The following is a 22,277-nucleotide window of genomic DNA, read 5'->3' as shown; positions in this document are numbered from 1 at the left end:
GGCAAAACATAAAGATGAATCAAATAAGAAAAATGACCCAAAAATGCAAAAGGTAAGCCCTAAAACAAAACCCACCTATTTTAATAAAGCTGCCAAAACCAATTTCCGTACAAATAAGGGTTTATTGTCCTACATGTAAAGGTGACAAAAGGAAAGAAAAAGGAGCATCAAACTTCAGGGTGAACACAGGCCAAAATAATAAACAAAACAGAACTAACTCAAATGTCAAATGCTCTATCTGACCTTCCAGAAACCAAAGTAAAAATAAATGACAGAGTCTGACCTGTCTCCCTGAACCTCAACCAAAACAGGAGAAAAACAGTCAAACAAAATGGCAGTTCACCCCTACTGCTCTACAAATAACAACAAAAGAAAATCCTGATACAAATTACCAATAAGCTAAGCTCCACCAAAAGAGTCTACACAGCCAAAGGGCCTCACACAGATTTGTCAATGGGGGGGGGGGGGGGGGGGGGGGGGGGGGGGGGGGCGAGTACAGACAGACAAAACCTCCAGCTAAATATTTCTTTCTCCCCCCCCAATTGGGGCAGTGGAGATGCCAGGGTTATAAAGTCTCATCCTCCAATCATGTGCCGCCATCAATCATCCTCCCTCCAATCCTGAGCAGCAACACCAGTCACTTGTCCTCCAATCATGGGCAGCCACAAGGCCTTAGTGCAGCCATCCAGGTCACCTGAAAAAAAAGAACAGAACCTACACACATACAAAAGTACTTTCACCCCCCTACACAAACTCTCCATATACAAAGCATTAAATACAAATAAAAAACATACACAAATATGACAAGGGTCGTAACAATCACTAATAGAAGGATTCATTTTGGCCAGTCTGGCGTTGGTATAATGGACCCTGTAAACAATCTTGCACTGAATCAATCTATGGCGAGCGCAAATAGAGGACAAATGGACAAGAGACAATGCTGACCTCCATTGTTGTTCTGTCATGTTAAGGTTAAGACTGTCTTCCCATGCAGCTTTGACAGTATTGGATGGCTTTAAAGATGCTGTCCAAATTGACTTGTAAAGACTTGAAATGCAGCCATTAACAAAAGGGTCTTTGGAGAGAAGAACATCTAGTAGAGTTTCTGGGGGGCGATTTGGAAAATGAGGAAACAGTTTTTTAACATAGTCCCTGATCTGGGAGAAACGGAAGAGATGTTGATTTGGGAGGGCATATTTCTTTGACAATTGTTCAAATGAGGAGAAATCATTGTTTGCATACAAGTCAGAAATTGACTTAATCCCATTCCTGTGCCATAGTTTGAATGACAGATCGGTTTTGGACGGTTCGAATCTACAGTTTTTGTAGACTGATGTGAGGACTGTAGGATTTATAAGGCCGAACTGTTTCCTGAATTGACTCCAGATTTTCAAAGAAGTGGACACCACTGGGCAGATATGGACACTGGGAAGGGGAAGCTGCGAACACAGTATTGAGCGTAGACAAAATTCGGAAGATTTACCTTCCAGCTGAATCCAGCTTGAAGTGGTATCATTGTTGTCATTCATCCAGAAAAGAAGTTTCTGGATATTTGCTGCCCAATAGTAAAATCTGAAGACTGGCAGGGCAAGCCCTCCCTCATCCTTCGGGCTTGTAAAATAGTCGAGTAGAACTTCGCAAATGCCTCGTTTACACTAACTGGGTCTGTGATCATCGCACCCCTTGGAGATAATACTGCTGGAATAAGCCTAGAAGATTCCTCAGCCCTTGCCTGGTATGAAAGAAGCTTCCCCGCCTTGTCACCTGATTCATAGAAATGTTGTCTGAATTTGAGTAGCAGCGTTCTGACCTCCGTGGTCGAGATAAGATCAAGCTCTGTCTGTAGTGCGAGTCGTTTCTTATACAGGTCTGGATCAAAACTAGCAGCTAATAAGTGGTCTGTGTTCTTGATGTCGTTCAAAAGTAGATTTATACGAGCAGACTCCATTTTCCTCTTATTAGAAATAAAAGAAATTAGTTGACCTCTAATGTGTGCTTTAGAGGCCTCCCAGAGACTACTTCTATTTGTTTCTGGCAGGTCATTTAGTTCAAAAAATAGAGTTAGTTGTGCTTGTATAAACTCTTTATAGGCTTCTTCAGCTAGGAGGACAGCATTGAACCTCCACTGGTTCAACCAGTGGCGGTTCTACACTAACTTACTCCCTGGGCGAGTAACCCCACCAGCGCCCCCCCCCACACACACACACATACAAAATTTGACAACATCCTGTTGTGTTCCCTATCTTCTATTTAGCCATTTTACTCAAAAAATGCATGAATTTTCTAGACTCGTATTACAGGAGGGTCAAACTCAGTCACACAGGGGCCTAAGTTAAAAACACGCTTAAGGTTTTGGGCCGAAGAAGATAAACATTTACTGAACACACTAAAGCTAAACTTTTAAACCTTTTAAACTGAACTTTTTGAACATAAATATAAATAAAAACAGGAACATTAATCCAGAATAACTCAAGTTAAACCTTAAATAACTTGTAATATTTTGTTCTCCATAGAAATATATTCTTTCAAAATTATGCAAATATGAACATGCTGCAGGGCAAAACAAAGAAAGCCTGGAAATATTAATAAGAAATTACATATCAAATAATTCTATTTTTTTGCTCTTTCATCATTTTTTAGAGCATTTTTTTTTAGAGCTGGACTCCTGCTTCATTTTTAGCAATAATTTCTCAATGTGTGACGTCCTGTGTGTGTCTTTGTGAAACATATCAGAGGGATTAGATCTAAAAAATAAAACTTACTGTGATTAATATGTTTAGGTCTTATAAAATATTAAAGACTAAATCATAGAACTCATCAGTGGTATTACCCCAAAAATATTTGGCATTTCCTTAAATGTGCAACACCAACAGTAGAAATCCTCCAAAAAAACTCAATCCATAAAAAATGGTCTGCCCGCACCACCCCTCCCCCCTTCCCCTTCCCTCTGACACACGCGGCTCCGTCTCTATGACGGGAGGCGCAGCTGCGGCTCAGAGTTGATTGTCAGATAGAAAAAGACTCCCAATCACCTGTTAGTGTGATTCAGCCAGCCACCGGCGAGTTGTGCTCCACTCTCGAGTTTTTTTACTTATGTACTACCGCAAAGAGGTGTGGCCGCAAGCGTCTTGCAGCAGAGGGCGGTGGTCACGTGCGCATCAGGTCTGCTGTGTCGGAGCAAAGAATTGTGGGAAATAATCCCCATTGCCTGCTTTTGTCCAAATTGGGTTGAGAACGGATGTTTGTTCTGCCTAAATCCTTTTCATGTGCCTGTTTTACGTTGTTTCACTCTGAATTATTCTTTTTTTTTTTTTTTTTTTGCACCATAAGTGTGAAGAGGAAACAGGAGGAAGACATTATTAAGAGTCTGATGTGACAGAATAAAAGCATTAAATGTCGGCCGCTGGAGCAATTTCAAATTAAAAGCTTCAAGCTACCTCTTTGAATATAGTATGTTGCATATTACGCATCGGGCACGGCAAATGCCGCCCCCTATGAAGTGCCGCCCTGGGCGACCGCCCACATCGCCCATATCAAAAACCGCCACTGGGTTCAACGGGCGAGGTTGGGAGAGTATGGCCAGATCAAGAGAAACCGGAGAATGGTCTGATATGGCTATACCGTGATAGTCGACAGAAACCAGATTAGACAGAAGTCGTACGTCTAAAAGAAATTAGTCAATACGAGAAAAGGTACGATGAACATGAGAGAAGAATGAAAAAGATTTTCCCCCTGGGAATTTATGCCTCCATGGGTCAGTAATACCGAACTGTTGAGAGAGAGTCGATAGCATTTTGGCTGCTCTATTAAGAGGGGCAGAAGTGTTAGAAGATCGATCAAGCTGCGGATCCTGCACAAAATTAAAGTCACCACCCATGATTATATAGTGATTTTGGAGATCTGGAAAGGATGAAAAAAGCTTTGTGATAAAAGCACTGTCGTCCCACTTTTCTGCGATAAAAGGAAGATCCTTACGAAAAATCATAGCTGCACCACGGGCCCTGCAATTAAATGTGGAGTAAAAGACTTCCCCCACCCAATGCTTTTTAAGTCGCACAACTTCCTTATTAAGCATGTGAGTTTCCTGGAGAAAATAAATATCTCCCTTGAGACGATTTAAATGGGTCATTACGCGCCCCAGTTTTGTGGCATTCCCCAGCCCCTTCACATTCCAAGAAATAAGTCTGAATCTGTTATTTATGTTTACAGAAGACATAACTCAAACATGATCTGTAATTAAAGTGATGGGCGCAGACATGTTAGGTCGGAAGGGCAAGGCTGGTCTCTGTAAGGAAATCTGAGTAAAACGAGAGAGAGAGGAGAGGAAAAAAAAGAAAAAATAACCCAATAATAATAAAATAACATAATAATCTTGGCCTGAACATCCCCATACATACATAAAAACAAGAAACAAGTGTCCATTGCACAAAGGTGTCAACACCTAACAACGGGACTTCCCCCTTTAGTCCAAAATCCCCAAATCCCCGAGTTTAAAGGCACATTATAATTGTCCCAATAACGGAAGTCAAAATTACCCTTAGAAAAGTGTAACTAGACTAATTGTAGCAACTTAAGAGAAGAATAAATAAACAGTTAAAATGAAAAAAAAATGTATAATAAAAAAATAAAATAAAAACCTAGCTTAGGAAAATATCGCAGTGTGAATAGTAATAGCAACCTTTGGTTATACCACCACTTGGTTGAGAAGGTAAAAAAAAAAAAAATATATAGGATCAAGTTTTCTCGGCAGAAATATTGCACAAACCATTTTCTTTAAAAGTGCAAATAAGCCGTTAAAAAGGTGTGTCCATGGCAAAAAGGAACTAGTACCAGGTCACATATTGTTACTAGTTAGATTTAGGAAGGGACTGATCGGCATCATCTCGGCAGCGACGAGAGGCAAAATCGGCAGCATCTTTCACCGAGGGAAGATGTTTCCTGGAGCCGACCTCCATCACGACAAACAGCTTAGCTGGGTACCTCAGAGCAGGCTTGTGGCCCAGCTGGTAAAGCTTCCTCATGACATCTCGATACTGGGTGCGCTGCTCCAAAACCTCCGGACAGTAATCCTCCACGATATGGATAGGAGAGCCCTTGTAGGAGAGATTGCCCCGAAGTCTGCGAGCCGTCCGCACCACCAGCTCACGAGTCTGAAATCGGTGGAAGCATATCACGACGTGCCGTGGCTTACCGGCGGGCCCTGGCTTAGCAGCTAGTGAGCTGTGTGCACGGTCTAATTCCGGAGGAGATGCTAGAATGTCAGCGCCAAGCACTTCAAAAAGCAGCTGTGAAAAAAAAGCTGTTGGTGTAGACCCTTCAATATTTTCGGGAAGTCCAAAGATTCGGATGTTGTTGCAGTGGCTCCGGCCTTCGAGAGATCAATTAGCTTAGCCTTTAGCTTAGCGTTGTCTGCCGCAATGGCTGAGAGCGCGGTCTTCATTTCCGTCACCTCGACGCTGGTAGAGTCGGCATACTGTTCCAAGTGGGTAATGCGCTCTGTATGGTCATCAACTGTGGCTTGAACAGTGCTCAGTCTGGCCTCGTACCTTGCGTAGGTGTCAGCTCGGACTTCGTTTCCGCTAGCTTAGCAATCAACACAGCAGTGAATGCGCTAACACCAGCCGCTTCTTCCCTCTCCTGCTCGTCTTTTCTGCTTTTTTTGGACATGGTTGCTTAGGTAAGCCGTTGAATTAGTCCTTGTAGGGCAAATTTTGATCTAGTTAATTAGGTGGCTTAGTAGAAGTTAATAAAAGCGGGGAGCTCGGACACACGCGTCTACTCCATTCGTCAACACCGGAAGTCCCCTAAAATAATTCATTTTGTGAAATGTTTTACAACATAGATTGAAATGTATTGATCCTTTTCTTTTTTGATTTTGATAATTGTGGCTTAGAGAAGATGAAAACCTAAAAAAAGCTGTCCAAGAAAATCAGGATAAGACGAGACAAGACTTTATTGATCCCTGGAGGGAAATTCAGTTGTTACAGCAGTCAAACAAGAAATATAGCAGTTTGAAAAACAAAGAGTCAGTAAAAATTAAAATGGTAATAAAAGTGGAAATAAAAGTACACGTCATAACTCAATAGTAAATCCAGCAGCAGTTTCAACAGTTCTGAACTGTCTCATTCTATAGTCTAACTGCTGTTGGGACAAAGGACCTCCTGTAGCAAATCATATATCAAAACAACTAAAGTTTTTTTATTTTATATTTTAGAAAAATTCATTTCTAAGCATTTAATACTCACTTGTGCCTCCCTCTGATGAAGTTATTTCATCAATATGGTGTGGAGGCCATAAGCCTGTGGCTCTACGTACATGAAATGACAACTCAGGTTGCTATGGAGTTTATTGGAATATTGGGGTTTTCCCCCAGCAGTTTTAAGCATTAAAAGCTTTTTTTTTTTAATATTTAATTTTTCTGAGATACAGAACCTTTCCCCCTATAAAATAAAGCCTTCTGCTGTGGTACAGAGGTTGAGAGGTCGACCTCTTATAAGAAAAGTTTCGAATTTAGAGTATACACTAAGTTTCTACATTATCAAGAAAAAGTCCTACAAGTTGTGTCTTTTGAGATTAGATACTAGACTAAAACTTTTTTTACATTCTTTACAAGAAAAAGGCTTTTCTCCTGTATGAGTTCTCATGTGTCTTTTGAGATTACATACATGACTAAAACTTTTTTTACATTCTTTACAAGAAAAAAACTTTTCTCCTGTGTGAGTTCTCATGTGTGATTTGAGAGAAGATATTTGATTAAAACTTTTATTACATTCTTTACAAGAAAAAGGCTTTTCTCCTGTGTGAATTCTCATGTGTGTTTTGAGATTAGACACATCACTAAAACTTTTTTCACATTCTTTACATGAAAAAGGCTTTTCTCCTGTGTGAGTTCTCATGTGTGCTTTGAGATGATATATTTGAATAAAACTTTTTTTACATTCTTTACAAGAAAAAGGCTTTTCTCCTGTATGAGTTCTCATGTGTCTTTTGAGATTACATACATGACTAAAACTTTTATTACATTCTTTACAAGAAAAAGGCTTTTCTCCTGTGTGAATTCTCATGTGTGTTTTGAGACTAGATCTGCGACTAAAACTTTTATCACATTCTTTACAAGAAAATCTCTTATCTTCTGCATGGATTCTTGCATGAATTCCGAACAGAGAAATGTTACAAAAGCTTTTACCACATTCTTTACAGATATAACATCTTCCATCAGACCCTGTTTCCATGTAGTCAGACAGGTTAGTAATTATTCTTGAGTTTTTACCAGACCTGATAGAGGAAAGTCTCTCTTCTTTTTGAGATTGTTTGTATTTCTTACCAAGATTTGTCTTCTTGTGATTTTTTCTAACATCAGAGTCACACTGACCTGCTGACATGTGAGAGCTGTCCACACTTTGGACATGACTTCTGTCTCTTCTCTTCCTCTGATCTCTGTTCTGTGGGTCTGTCTCTTCATCTGTAGTTGATGTTGATTCTGTCTCTTCATCTGTAGTTGATGTTGATTCTGTCTCTTCATCTGTAGTTGATGTTGATTCTTCATGTTGGTTTCCTTCTTCATCCTGACTATCAGTTACATTAAAGCTCTGCTGATTGTTTAGATCTGCTTCACTGTTCTCATCTTCTTCATAAGTAGGAATCTCCATCAAGGTATCAGTCTCCTGCTTCAGATCAAGCTGATCTTCATCCTGACTGATGCAGAGTTCCTCTGGTTCCTCTTCAATCTGTGGAGGTTCTGGTTCCTCCTGTTCCTCTTTAATCTGTGGAGGTTCTGGTTCCTCCTGTTCCACTCTGAAGTTCCTCTGCTGGTTGCATTGATCTTCCTCTTCAGTCATCCAATGCTGAGGGAGGCCTGCAGGGACACAAACACAGCAAGGAGCCTTTTATACGTTTCCAGGACTTTTGGATAGAGCTGTCACGCGGTGATAGACCAGCAGTGTTGCGGTTAACCGCAGCCCCCTCCCCCCCATAAAAATAACACAATATCCCCTGGTCCCAAATGAATACAATTACAACGCAGTATTCTTTATTAACAAATAACAGTAACTGCTATGTACCTAACTAATTAACTAACTATATAGGTCACATGTGTCAAACTCAAGGCCCGCGGGCGAAATGTGGCCTGCCATGTCATTTTATGTGGCCCGCTAGTAGGGCTGTGACGATGACCTCATCACCGCATCACCGCACTTTTTTTTCTTTTTTTAGTTCAGCATATGGTCCGTGATTGGAATTATAATAAACACATTAGGCAAGGCAAGGCAAGGCAAGGCAAGTTTATTTGTATAGCACAATTCGTACACAAAGTAATTCAAGGTGCTTCACAAAACAGAAAAGTGCATTAAAATCACAATACATCATAGAAATAATCAACATAAAATTAACTTTAAAAAAAAAAAAAAAAAAAAAAAAAAAAGATTTAAAAAGAAAGGAAGGAAAGAAAGGTGCAGATAGGACCTTTCAGTCATATACACGGCTAAACAGAAATGTTTTAAGTCTAGATTTGAACATGAACACAGAAGAGGCCTGTCTTACGCCTTCAGGGAGGCTGTTCCAGATTTTAGCTGCAGAATATTGAAACGCTGATTCCCCTTGTTTAGTTCTGACTCTGGGAATCAACAGGAGGCCGGTCCCTGAGGTCCTCAGAGTGCGAGATGGTTCATATGGCACTAACATGTCAGAGATGTACTTTGGTGCTCGGCCATGGAGAGACTTGTACACAAGCAGAGCTGCTTTGAAGTCTATTCTTTGAGGTACAGGGAGCCAGTGCAAAGACCTGAGCACAGGACTAATGTGATCATACTTCCTGGTTCTGGTCAGGACTCGAGCAGCAGCATTCTGGATGTACTGAAGCTGTTTTACAGCTCGTTTGGAGAGGCCGGTGAGCAGGCCGTTACAGTAGTCTAACCTACTGGAGACAAATGCATGGATAAGTATCTCCAGGTCTCGCTTTGAGATTATGTTTTTGATTTTGGCAATGTTTTTCAGATGATAAAATGCCGTTGATGTTACTGACTTGATATGGCTGTTAAAGTTCAGGTCAGAGACCATGATTACCCCTAGATTTCTGACTTGATTTGAGGGTTTGAGAGACAGAGAATGAAGGTAGCTGCTGACAATTTCTCTTTGTTTCTGTGGGCCAAAAACAATAACTTCGGTCTTGTCTGAGTTTAGCTGGAGAAAGTTGTCCTGCATCCACGCGCTGATCTGTTGGAGGCAGTGGTTGAGTGAATCCACTGGCCCATATTCACCTGTTGTCAGTGACACATAGATCTGAGTATCATCTGCATAGTTGTGATAAGATATGTTATTACTGCGTATTAACTGCCCTAGTGGCAGCATGTAGAGGTTGAACAGAAGGGGTCCCAGGATCGATCCCTGGGGCACACCACAATTCAAGCCCATGTAGTCTGAGACACAACTCCCAATTTCAACAAAATATTTCCTGTCTTCTAGATAAGACTTGAGCCAACTTAGGGCAGATCCAGAGATGCCAACCCAGTCTTGGAGTCTGTGCAAAAGGATCCCATGATCAACAGTATCAAAGGCAGCGCTCAGGTCTAGCAGGATTAAGACAGAGACTTTTCCATCATCAGTGTTCAGGCGGATGTCATTGGTTACCTTGATAAGAGCAGTTTCTGTGCTATGATGGGGTCTAAAACCTGACTGGAAAACATCAAACGAATTGTTTAATAAGAGAAAGTCAGTGAGCTGTTGGTAGACAACTTTTTCAAGGACTTTTCCTAAAAATGGCAGATTAGAGATAGGTCTGTAATTATTCAGTACAGTGGGATCAAGACCGCTCTTTTTCAGGAGGGGTTTAATGACTGCAGTTTTTAAGGCCTCTGGAAATATTCCAGATTGAAGAGACATGTTAACTATTTGAGTAATTGATGGCAACACACTGTTCAAGACAGACTTTAGAAATCTAGTGGGTAACACATCAAGGCAGCATGTAGACGAGCTCAGACGGGTGATGGTCTCTTGGACAGTTTGGTCAGTGACAGGTATAAAGTGAGTCAGCTTAGAGTGAGTAGGTGGCCGTTCGATAGTTATATGTGTTGTGGAGTTGATGGCTTTTTTAATGCCCTGAACCTTGTCATTGAAAAATACAGCAAACTCATTACACTTAGGTGTACAAACCAATTCTATTGGTAGCTGGGTTGGAGGGTTAGTTAATCTGTTAACTGTTGTGAACAGGATACGAGAGTTGCTGCTGCAACTTCCAATTATTTCAGAGAAGTACCTTTCCCTTGTTCTGCATAAGATCTGGTTATAAGCGTACAACTCCGCCTTATATATTCCATAATGAACCTGGAGTTTTGACTTGCGCCACTTTTAAACACATTAAACACATTCATCTTTGCTGATAATTTACTTTTTCTGCTAGTCCAGTGTTCAGACTTTCCTTCTTTCTTTCAGACTGTTCTATCCTTTTCTCCCACCACACCTGTCTCTCTCTCTAGTCGCACGCCCTCTCACTGTCTGCCCCCTGCGCTGCACGTGGCACGTGGCTCCCTTGCACACACAGGAGCGCTATCAGAAGCACACAAACTCATTCTACAACAGAAGTTCCCGTCTCACGAGGAAATACAACAAATTTACTGCGTTCTAATTATTTATTTCCATTGTATTCATTTTCTTTACAAGCAGCGCGCCGTCTTAAGTGCGCTACACGGCTGCCAGCCAGAGGATTTTGTGTGGTTTTTTTTTTGGGGGGGGGCTGCGCTTAACCGCGACACCGCTCCCCCTGGTGGTTCATCACCGCGGTGATCAAAAATCCGACACCGTCACGGCTCTACCCGAGAGAGAGAGCATAAAAGATTTTAATTTCTCAAAATAAAAAAATAAAAATAGGTGTGTATTTATTCATATCTAGGGAGAATTGGACTTGAAATATCGGATTGAGCAACTAAATATTAGGACTTAAACACTGTCCATATAACCTAACCTGACAGAATCAAATGTCAAAGGATTTATGCTAGAATAACAAGCATGTTTCTATGCAACTGTTGGTGTTATAATATAATATTTATAATAAATAAATAAATGAGTTATTTAACACTCCGGAGTAGTTACATTTATTTTTCATTACATTTAGTAACATATATATGTTATATCTGGCCCTTTGAGGACAGCCCCTATGCTGATGTGGCCCTCGGTTAAAATGAGTTTGACACCCCTGATATAGGTGTTGTAGAATGAGTATGTGTGTGTGTCAGCGGCTCGAGGAAGGAGCGCACACATGTGTGTTGGGGGTGCGTGCGAATTCTTCTGCAGTGGACCGCTCTCTAGCTGCACTTCACCTGTGCTCTCTGGTAGGGCTGTGACCACCGCACTTTTTTTTAAAGTTTTTTTTTTTTTAGGGTTTTGCATATGCTGCATGATTGGAGCTATAATAAACACATTAAACACATTCATCTTTGCTGATAATTTACTTTCTCTGCTAGTCCAGTGTTCAGACTTCAAGGGTTTCTATAGGAAACCTTTTATCACTCTTCTCCTTCTCTCCTCGTCTCACCCGCCCGCGCGCTGCTGTTGCTGTCTCTTAGAGAAGCATGTGGGCACTCTACTTAAACACGCACACTTGCGCTGTTAAGAGCCACACACACATCCTTCTACAAAAGAAGTTTCTGTCTTGCGGGGAAGTTGTCAGGTGGGGAAGGCTGGTGAGCAGGAAGGACCCAGAATGCAGAGGCGGGAGGTAGGGTTGGGCGATGTCCCTTAAATTGGCAGTTGACGATGTTTGCAGTCAACCATCGGGATGGACGATGATATCGTCGGGGGGGTATTTTTAATTTTTCGTTCTTATATAATTGCTATTCGTCATTTTACTTTATTACTTTATTTATTTTATTTCCCAAATAATGACACATCTGCGATGATCCAGTCTAAACTGAGGGAAGTGACTTAAAAAAAATAAAATAAACAAAATAGAAAAAGATGTGATCCGGTCCTGCATTTGATTAGACCGGTGGAGTGAGCGACCGTGTCTCTAGCAGAGCAGACGGACTTAGAGTTTTGTGTGTTAGGGGAAGTAAGGATGCTTTGTAACGTGTGGGAGACTTAGGACTATGATCCGTCCCGCAGCTCTATGTGAACGAGCAACCGGAATTTAGGAGAAGCAGGTCTCCCGGTAAAAGTGTGTCGGGGCAGAGCTCGGAGCGCTAGTTTAGCTAACGCAGTGTGTAAGCTTCGAAGCAGAAAGGCCGCTCAGTCCTTAGAAACCGTTCAAACATTCGTGTTTCCAGTCGTGTCCCGACAAAATAAAGGCTGATGTTATTCCCACATATTTACGTACAGCCAAGATGCAGATTGCAGGGTTTCACGCATGGATTTTATGTTAATGCTAATGTTGTTAGCCCGTGTTAGCATACTACTAATCCTGGCTTCCAGCTCCGTTTTTCAACAGACAAAGCTCTGATCACACGGATTAAAATTAAAATGATGCGCGAACAGGCGCTTCATAATAACCGTAACATTAATAAAAGCATGTTTAGGAGATCATCTCGTATATTACCGAGCTGACGTATCTATGTATGTAGCCGCTCGGCGGAACTAAGTTTCACTTCCGGTTTTTAAAAACACTACAGCGCATTAGCGAATGATTTATTCCGACCGAAACTGTGACCCATGTGAATGTTTTTAAAATCTGAAAAAGTTTTTCTGGGCTCATCTACACGGTTGGATTCTAATCCGACCATTGATCCCATCAAGATATTTTGCACATGTAACCGCGGCTTATGGGGTTGACTCGCAGCGTGACGGGGGCGTGGCATCATGATGGTGTCTCTCCATCACGATGGACGATGGTATCGTCCATCGGCACAACCCTAGCGGGAGACAAACAGTTCCAGGGCAAGGGGTTTAATTAACATAAGGCTCTGCAGAGCAGGGTAAAACAAAACAAGACTCACTGTGGGCAAAACTTGAAGACGTGGCAGGAGACAGACATGGACAGCAGGGACAAGACTTATATACAGACAGGGCAGACAAGACACAGGTGAACATGTTTAGGACAGATTGGGACAAATGAAGTAAAACTCAAAAACATGACAAAACAGGAAACCTTTCAAAGTAAAACAGGAAACAGAACTCAAACATGACAGAACAAGATATAAAGGAAAAACCAATACAAAAGAAACCCAAATCATGACAGTACCCCCCCCCCCCCCCCCCCCCTCAAGGAACCGCACTGAGGTTCCAAAAGTCAACCAAAGAGGAGGGGCAGGGCTCGACATAGCCATTTGTCCGCTGGCCCGGTCCTGTTTTTCGAGCAGTACGGACCACAAGACTTTATTTTTCACTTGTCCGCTCGGGCCACTAAAATATCTAACGGTTAATATATTTTTCACCTTTTTCAATAAAGTATATTTTGCGAAAACGTGTAGATTTACCTCGTCTTCATAATTTACTTTCTCTGCTAGTCCTGTGTTCAGACTTCAAGGGTTTCTATGGGAAACCTTTTATCACTCTTCTCCTCGTCTCCCACCTGCGTGGGCGGCTGTCACTGCCGAGCACCACGCGGCACGCGCTCACTCTACTTTTTTTTCTTCAAACTTTATTGAATGTAACAATTCAATACAAAACAATGTTAAACAGCAACAACGAAGGAACAAGCCAGTGGGTTTACATTTTACGCAGATATATTGAAACTGACACAAAGATCAGCACGCCCCCTGGTGGGTTTTCACCGCGATGATCTAAAATCCGACACCGTCACTGAAGAGAGACTGAAGCATGTCAGAGATGTGGAAGACATGGCAGGAATAGATAGGAATATATTAGATGGAGTAATGGGTGGAATTAGTAGTATGGACAGCAAGATATTTAATGAATGCATTGAAGATGAAACTGTATCCACTAAGCTTTAAGCTGAATGTCAAAGAATCAAAGGCAACTCCAAATACCTGACTTTCAGACTCTAATGCAGTAAAATGTCAAACTACTTAATTTTGTTTTTCTTTACAACACTGTAAGCAGTAAGTATTTCTAGTTAGCTGAATGATCTCAGTAATTTTATGTTATTTAATTTTTCAATTATTTAATTTAATTAAGTAACTAAAGTAACTAAAAAGTAAATGTAACTTTGCAACAGTAACAAAAAGCAGAACCTCAAGGCAGTCAGAGCAGAAAAGTCAATAAAACTTCTTAACTATTGATTAGGAACAAATGTGAAATAGCAGTGATTAGACTCAGCATGAAAACTTCTTAACTAGTGTTAACTACTACACTGCAGTGCTCTCTTCAAAACATCTGAAACAGACTAGAGCAGATTTAAGTTTGATGTGCTCTATTTTCAGTCATTGAAAAATGTATAAATAAGTGCTAGATGTCACCAGAATGCACCAAATTGCACCATGTTAAAATTTTTCGGGGGGGGGGCATGCCCCCGGACCTCCCTAAAGTTACAAGCACCTGCAGAGCGGCGGGTCACGCTGTGTCAGGCCAGTAACTTTCAGGCAGGGCCAGTAACTTTCAAAAACTACTGGCCCCTGTGGGCCAGTGCAAATTTCTGGGCTATGTCAACCCCTGAGGGGGCCCGTAGGACAAACTGTGACAGGCAACAGCAGAGTCCTATGAGGCCGGGCCTGGCACACCAGCGAGGCTGAGAAGATGAGTCCGGAGGATGACCAGGGCTCCAGACTAACTTTTTTCACTAGGAGCACAGTGGCCCCCAACTGAAAATTTTAGGGGCACAACCAGAAAATTTAGGGGCGCATACCGTAAATCAACATGCTAACCGAATCTACTAATTTCCACTGTATTACTAATAAATACTTTAATAATAGATGCAGAAATTACAATGTGCTGTTTCTAATTCAGTGTCACATTTTATTCTGCACTTTTGAAGATTAAACAACAAGGTAAACTGACAGCAGCATCGCTGTCATGACAGTACAAATAAGTAAAGAAAACTGATGGAAATGTATGTTGGTGACACAATAAGCGTGTTTGAAATCACCCAGGTGGACTCAACGCTGCACAGATCACCTGGTGTGAGAAATATATTTCTGGAAATTTAGTACTGCACTGACTGAAAGCTGCCCTACTGACTAAAAAACAATGCATTATGGGACATGTGTCCTGGTGGTTTTTGTAGTACAGTGATCCATCAAAATAATATAAAACACCAATTGATTAAAAAAAGGTTAAATACATTACAAAACATTCAAATAAGCATAAAATATATAATAACACAAATTATACTGAGGGGGAGAGGAATATTAAAACTAAATTGAATGTTAAGGACAACTCCAACTTCCTGTTCTCCTTCATTCGCCTTCACCTCACCCCCCCACCCCCCCACCCCCGCCTGGTCTCCCCAGTCCAATCCAGGCGAGGTGCCGGTTCATCTCAAACACGTCTATCGTTGCATTTTCCCCAACGTGTTTTCAGTGTGTCTAAAACTAAATCTTGTCACTCACACATATTTAAAGTTCAAGCCCCGTTAGCTGTCACGTATGTACGTGAGGGACATTTATTCTCCTCAGCTGACCCGACTCCCGCAGGAGCGGTGAGCTGCCCTAACAGCCGTGCATAAACCGTTTGTGGTCGGGGGTGACACGCCGCTGCGCGCTTAACCAAAACCCTAAACTTTCCTCCGGTTCTGTGCGACCTAATAATAATAGTAATAATCCATTTTATTTAAAGCGCCTTTCAAAAAACCCAAGGACACTTTACAAAACAAAGGTTAAAAATAGACATTAAAAGCACAATAAAAATAATAAATAAAATTAAAAGTGAATCAGGATGGGAAGGCAGAAATGAACAGATGAGGTTTTGAGTTTAGATCTGAAAGTAGGCAGAGAGTCTATGTTACGGAGGTCAGGAGGGAGGGAATTCCAGAGTTTGGGAGCAGAGCAGCTGAAAGCTCTGCTTCCCATAGTGACGAGTCGGGCCGGAGGGACAGAGAGCTGAACAGAGGAGGAGGACCGAAGAGAACGAGAGGGGGTTTTGATATGAAGGAGGTGGGAGAGATAAGGAGGAGCCAGGTTATGGAGGGCCTTAAAGGTGAACAGGAGGAGTTTGAATTGGATCCTTGAGGTTATGGGGAGCCAGTGCAGCTGGTGGAGAACTGGAGTGATGTGACTGAAGGAGGGGGTTCTGGAGATGATGCGGGCAGCTGAGTTCTGGACCAGTTGAAGCTTATTGAGGGTTTTTTGTGGGAAACCAAAGAGGAGAGAATTACAGTAGTCTAAACGGGAAGTGACCAGACTGTGGACCAGGATAGAAGCAGAGGGGACAGTGAGGGAGGGGCGTAGACCAGGGGTGGCGAACACGCGGCTCGCGAGCCGCATGCGGTTCTTGGCCGATGAGCGTGCGGCTCTTTGCGTCTCATCATATTTTCTATATACTTTGCCTCATTTCATATTTTTTTTCCCTCTTAAACCACACTCAAACCGCCAGAGGGTATTACAAATAAATAATAATTAATAATAAAAGTAATTTGGCAGTGTGTGTGTTTGATTCTGCTCCCGACACATACGTGACCGCCAATCATTTGCGCAGGTTACTCCCACTGCCGGAACACATAGATACAGATTTGATGTGCGTGCAGACAGTTACCCTCGTGGTCAAAGTGGTGAAAGGGAAGATTCTTACTTTTTTACTGAACAGAATGGAGAGTCACGATGTTTATGATTATGAGCTTCTGGAAGCAGTAAAATAGTTCATGGCAGAAAAGAACAAAACGCATCCCGGAAAATATTAAAAACTCTTCCTGATCATCTGACACAAATTGTCTCCTTTATTAACAAGTTGAAGCTTTTCAAAGCGCACATTCAGAACGGCAATCATCCCACTTTCCTTCTCTGTGGAGCTCACAGCAGAAAGCTGCAATCCAAATGAATAAAGCGCAGAACATGGCGCTGCTTGCGCAACTGGACTGAAACGACCGCAGATCACTTTTCTCATGGATCCTTTAATGCAGAGACTGACTCCCTGAGATCCCTGCTCGTCTTTGATGAGGCAGCGAGAGAACCTGAGCTGACTGAGCTGAAATCTCTCTGAAAGAATATGGAGTGAAATTTCTGCCACCACGTTGCACACAAAACTTTCTAAGTTGAACACAAAACTTTCTAAGTTTTTTGCTCAAAATTGTTGTTTTTTTTGCTTTCAAAAACTTTTTTTGCTTTCAAAAACGTTTTTTGCGTTTGCAAAACATTTCTTTGCGTGTGTTGTGTCAAATCTCGCTTTTGTCTTCTCTTTGGTTTTGCTGACTACTTTGAGCGCGACTTACCGTGATATGACTGCCACTGGCATCGCCAAAAAGAAATTCGCATGCGTTGTGTGTCATCTCACTTTTTTCCTGTCTTTGCCGAGTTAAGTTTCGGTTTGACGTGACCAAGATAAAAGAAGGCCCTGTTACGTTTTGGAGAACGGAGAATTCCCTGTGTGTAAAAGAGCTCCTCTCAACTGCTGTCCACGTTCTCCTCAATATGTGTCCTCCAGTCCCTGTTTATTGAAACACGTGAAATCAAGGCATCAGTCCGTTCTGACTGACACTCACGTAAAGGAACTGATCAGAGAGGCTACCGGGAGTTAGCCCCGCCTTCAGCCCCTAAGACTCATGGGAAGGGGGGAATCTCAATTGTAAAACCATAAGTCAGGGACCTGTTTGCAGAAGTGACTTGAAGGCTGTTTAGCTGTATGTGTGTGTATTCAAGTTAATGGGCTCTTAATGTGTAGGGGGGGAGGGAATAACGCAGCCAGGTCAATGGTAATTCAGCTGATTACTACTCTGAAGTATGAACTCAACAGTTGCAATGTAGTAACATTTAATATATTATTTGCTTTTGATGCAAAAAGTCAGTGATTCAATTTTATATAAAACATGTAAAGGCAAGAAATTCTAATGAAGTTAAAATTAATTTATGCTCCACACATCTGAAATGTAATGTATTTACTGTGTTTATTGTGAATATGAATGACTCAGACACCAGAAGGATGCTCTGCCAGATGTTTGTGTATTTGTTGGTGTAAGGGTCATTAAAAGAGGAATGTTGAGTTACAAAGAATTACCAGTTAAATACTGATGTAAATCAGACTTCAGAGGAGTCAGTGCCTCTCCAGCATCAACCTCACCGCCTGTGTGTCAGAGAAAGGCAGAGAAAAGGTCAGGGTGTGGTGTGGCTCTTTGACTCTCACAATGAAAAAATTCGGCTCTTGGTGTCAAACTTGTTCGCCACCCCTGGCGTAGACGATTAATGTTACGTAGATGGAAATGGGCTGACCGAGTAATGTTATTGATGTGTGACTGAAAAGATAAGGAGCTATCTAGGATGACACCCAGACTCTTTACCTGAAGGGAGGGGGACACAGAAGATGAATCAATGGACAGAGTGATACTTGTGGCTTTGGAGAGGGTGGATTTGGAACCTACTAGAAGTAGCTCAGTTTTATCGCTATTGAGTTTGAGAAGTTTTGAGGTGAACCAGTTTTTGATTTCAGATAGACAGGAGTGGAGGGAGGAGGGTGGACCTAGAGAAAAGTTCAGCACGGACTGCATGTATTTAGAAAATTACAAGCGAAAAAATACCTTCTAAAGGAAAGTAAGGAACTCCTTAATGTGTTCCGGGGGAGGGAGGGGGCAGTCAGGTGTCCTGCTTTCAAGCCCTGTCATTGTCCCGCCCCCAAGAGTCATTTACCCCACTGTGATTGGTTGGTCAGCTCCGCGCACGACAATGAAAAAGTGTCTTTCATACAAACTGGCGGGACGAATTAAAATTGAACATTCATATTAAGGCGGGGGCCGCAAAATATCATCTCGGGGGCCGCGAGTTTGAGACCCCTGCTGTACACTCTGGCACTGGTACACCAGCCGCAGGTCGGAAGAACGAATCAATAGTTTGCTTACCCATAGCTCAGACGCACATATCAGGTTGTGATGATATTTGTCTCCGTTTCCTTCCCACAGATGTTTACGCGCGCTCGATTATCTCTAGGCCCCTCCCCCTAGGCATCACGCGAATGTGTGCTCGCATTTCATGAGTATGTGCGCGAGTGTGTGTGTCTGCCTGTGTGTGTGTGCGCTCGCGTCTCATTGATTATTTCATTGATCATTGACGTGCCCCTTCTACTAAATACTTCTATTAAAAATACGAAGGGTGGGGGAGGCAAATTTACCGGTAGCACATGTGCGACTGGATGTAAAATTTAGTCGCACACTCTCAAATTTTGGTCTCAAAATGCAACCAATTGGTCGCAGTCTGGAGCCCTGAGGTGGCCGAGCTGTCCGGCGAGGCAGGTCCGGAGGACGGCCGGGAGCATTTTGTGTTGGGAGGGGGGGTATATATATCACTGTTCTCACTCTCTCTGTAACACCAAACATGAACACGCTGTTAGATTTCCATGAATATCACTACATGTTTTGTTTGGGAACTATTTTGTGCAGCGCAAAGTTAACATGTCTGTATAAACAAAGGTGGAGCCTCCTGCCCCGCGTTCTTCATGGCTGTCAGGCCTCATGGCTACCAGAAAGGTGACAAAGTGTCTGCAGTCTGTTTATTACTGGGCAATAAATAATATTCTGAGAAGATGTCTGTACCAGAGAGCACAGGTGAAGGCTCGCCTGCAGCTAGAGAGCAGAAGAATCAACACGCCCCCCCAACACACGTCATGTGTGCGCGCTTCTTCCTCCTAGTTCTACACAAGACGCACCGGGCTCACAAAGTCATAGTCAATCTAGGCCTGGGCGATAAATTGATTAAATGAATTAATTCGAATTTTTTGTTAAGGGCGATTTAAAAAAATAACTACATCGAGTTTTTATATGGCGCATTTTTGGCTCCCCAGAGCTTCCGTAGCATTAGTTTCACATGGCGACAAGCGACAATCGACACACGAAGCAGCAAGCGACAGCATGGCTACCGGTGAGAGTGACAAGTTTGTTCCCAAGAAAGGAATAAAATCATCTGTTGATGGAACTGGTTTGGGTTTACTGCCACAGACGTGGAGGAAGAGACCCCCCCCCCCCCCCCACGCTGCCTATGCCCATCGGAGTCAAAGGCTCTCACGCGCGCGCTCGCGTGGCACGCACTCAGTCCTCTGACACACACACATATACTCATTCTACAACGCCTGTATAGTTAGTTCATTAGTTAGTTAGTTAGTTAGTTGTTACTTTTATTTGTTAATAAAGAATACTGCGTTGTAATTATTACTTGTATATTCATTTGCGACGTGGCTGCCATAGGATTTTGTTTTCGGAGGAGGCGGTCGCGGGGGTGGGTGGCGTGACTCATGGGGTTTATTAATTTATTTTAAACCTTAGACCTCAGATATGAGCTGTATTGTTAATCCTTTAGAAAATGCTGCTACTGTCAAGGTGAATGTTTGTCTCCTTTAGTCTAGACTACAAAGTGATACTTAAACACAGCTGGAACTTTAAGGAAGTAACCTTTTTATTTTGGAGAAGTGAAAACAAGTGTAGAATAACAAAATAAGACAATAGCAAGACAAAAATTATATAAAAGAAGACAAAATTATTTAAACAAGAGTCCAAAAGGGAGTAAGAAGAAAAGTCTTATACTTAACTTTGATTCCAAGAGTGTTTTCATTTATTTATTATTCATCCCAGAAATGGGGGTTACATTTGTCTTGGGTTTGATAAAATAAAAGCAACATTTCCTTTAAGTTGTCTGCCGTTTGTTAAAAAAAAATTGGGGGGAAATCGGAAATCGAATTAAAAAAAAATTAAATTGGAGATTTTATTTTTAGGCCATATCGCCCAGCCCTAGGTCAATCTACAACACAGTTCATTAGTTAGATAGGTAGTAGTCAGTTGTTACTGTTATTTGTTAATAAAGAATACTACGTTGTAATTGTATTTATTTCTGACGCAGCTGCCAGGGGATTTTGTGGGGGGGGGGGGGGGGGGGGGCTTTGAAAGAAGTGGTATTTTGGATGGTTCACATGTTATTCTCTATGTATGAGGAGCCTAAATTAGTTTGTAATGTCAATATTTTTACTTTTCTCCAGTCATTTTTCTTCAAACTTGCTGAGATGATCATGAACATCATCACCAACAATAATCCAGTGTAGTTTTTGCATCACCTTAAATGAAGCAACTTTAGAAAGAGTTGACAGGACCAGATGTGATTTTACGTGGAGTTTCTTCATTTCTGTTTGATTCCATTCCATGTCATGCTCAACAACAAAACACTCTTTCAATGTTAAATCTCACTTTTAGAATCTGTCTGATAGATTATATTTCAGACAAAACATGTTATTTTGGAAGTTTATTATGGAATGAACAGACATGTAATCCAAATGAAAAGATTTGTACAACAAATAACAATATAGGGCTTGAAATAACCCTCTTGATTTCAGAGCACAGTCCATGTTATTTGATGATGGGTAACTGTGATATGGATGATATTATTAGCGCTTTATGCCGTCTTTCCAGCTCACTGAGTTTGGACCGTAAACTATGATGTAAATGGCATGCTAAATGTCAGTGACGGCTAGCGAGACCACACTTCCACAGATGTCGGCTCACTTGACCGCAGTAAAGAAAAGCATGAAGCTCAAAGGTCTTCTCTGTGTGATGAAGGTGACATACATACCTATGTGGTGGAGCTGCAGCTGTGGTTTCCAGATGACATCCAGCAGTCTGCGCTGACGACAGAGCTCCTCCTCGTACTGGACGATGGTTCCTTCACAGAGTCTGCAGATTTCTTCAGCAGCAGCAGCTAGTCGCTCGCTGATCAACTCTCTCAGAGACTGAAGGGAAGACATGGTTCCTGCTCCGATCTTCAGCTCCAACTCCCACAAACACCGCCGTCCTCTTCAGCTCCGATCGATCATCTGCTAGTCTCACAATCACAGCAATCCACGTTGTCTTTCCGTTCAACACTTCTTCACTCATTTACGACACTTTGGAAAATGCTGAGAGTTCCCACACGAACCACGTATCGTCCTTTCTGTCCAAAAACCTCACAAACGTCCCAACAAAACACCACCGACCTCTCAACACAAGCTAACGCTGCTAGCCTGCTAACAAGCTAACGCTGCTAGCGCCTCGTGCTGTTCTTCTTCTTTGTTTGGCTAACAGCGTCATGGTGCTTTAGCGCCACCACCTGGTGGTGAGTGTTGTCTGTCGCTCATATTATGATGTCGATGGTTGCAAAAAAAAGCCATTTTAACTTGACTGGCAAATAAAGTTTAAAATAAACAGTTTACTTTTCATGAAATAAAAATAAAAAATAAAATAAAAATAGAAAACAAATAATCGAGGAAACATTTTGAGAGATTCAGATTTGACTACAAAA

The 22,277-nt window shown here is 41.9% G+C and overlaps 1 protein-coding gene across 3 annotated transcripts; it reads right to left on the bottom strand.

Annotated features, from left to right (window-relative positions):
* Positions 1-488: 488 nt before the first annotated feature.
* On the bottom strand, positions 489-22,095 carry LOC144989356 (uncharacterized). 3 transcript variants are annotated; one of them, XM_078941639.1, is made up of 4 exons: positions 21,573-22,094; positions 18,028-18,093; positions 7,373-7,855; positions 489-4,297 (listed from the first exon to the last, which is right to left on the bottom strand). In XM_078941639.1, the coding sequence occupies exons 1-4, from the start codon at positions 21,742-21,744 to the stop codon at positions 4,260-4,262; spliced, it is 759 nt and encodes a 252-aa protein (XP_078797765.1). In that variant the 5' UTR covers positions 21,745-22,094; the 3' UTR covers positions 489-4,259. The 3 variants fall into 3 exon arrangements, 2 of the variants coding, with proteins under 2 accessions (XP_078797765.1, XP_078797769.1); XM_078941643.1 differs by lacking the exon at positions 489-4,297 and adding an exon at positions 4,311-5,150 and having other exon boundaries at positions 21,573-22,095; XR_013653499.1 differs by lacking the exon at positions 18,028-18,093 and having other exon boundaries at positions 2,558-4,297; positions 4,981-7,855; positions 21,573-22,092.
* Positions 22,096-22,277: the final 182 nt, after the last annotated feature.

The sequence above is a fragment of the Oryzias latipes genome, chromosome 2 (genome assembly GCF_053564925.1).
Source record: "Oryzias latipes strain Hd-rR chromosome 2, Olatipes_Hd-rR_3.1".
NCBI classification, from domain to species: Eukaryota; Metazoa; Chordata; class Actinopteri; order Beloniformes; family Adrianichthyidae; genus Oryzias; species Oryzias latipes.
Note: the sequence above shows the minus strand (reverse complement) of the source record. Positions and strands in the feature narration are given on the sequence as shown.

Coding starts and splice junctions, on each gene's coding strand:
- LOC144989356 (XM_078941639.1), bottom strand. CDS start 21,744: ATGTCTTCCCTTCAGTCTCTGAGAGAGTTGATCAGCGAGCGACTAGCT. Junction 18,094..21,572: donor GCTGCAGCTCCACCACATAG/GTATGTATGTCA, acceptor TCTGACACACAG/GCGGTGAGGTTGATGCTGGA. Junction 4,298..7,372: donor CAGCTCTCACATGTCAGCAG/GTCAGTGTGACT, acceptor CGTTTTACTCAG/ATTTCCTTACAGAGACCAGC.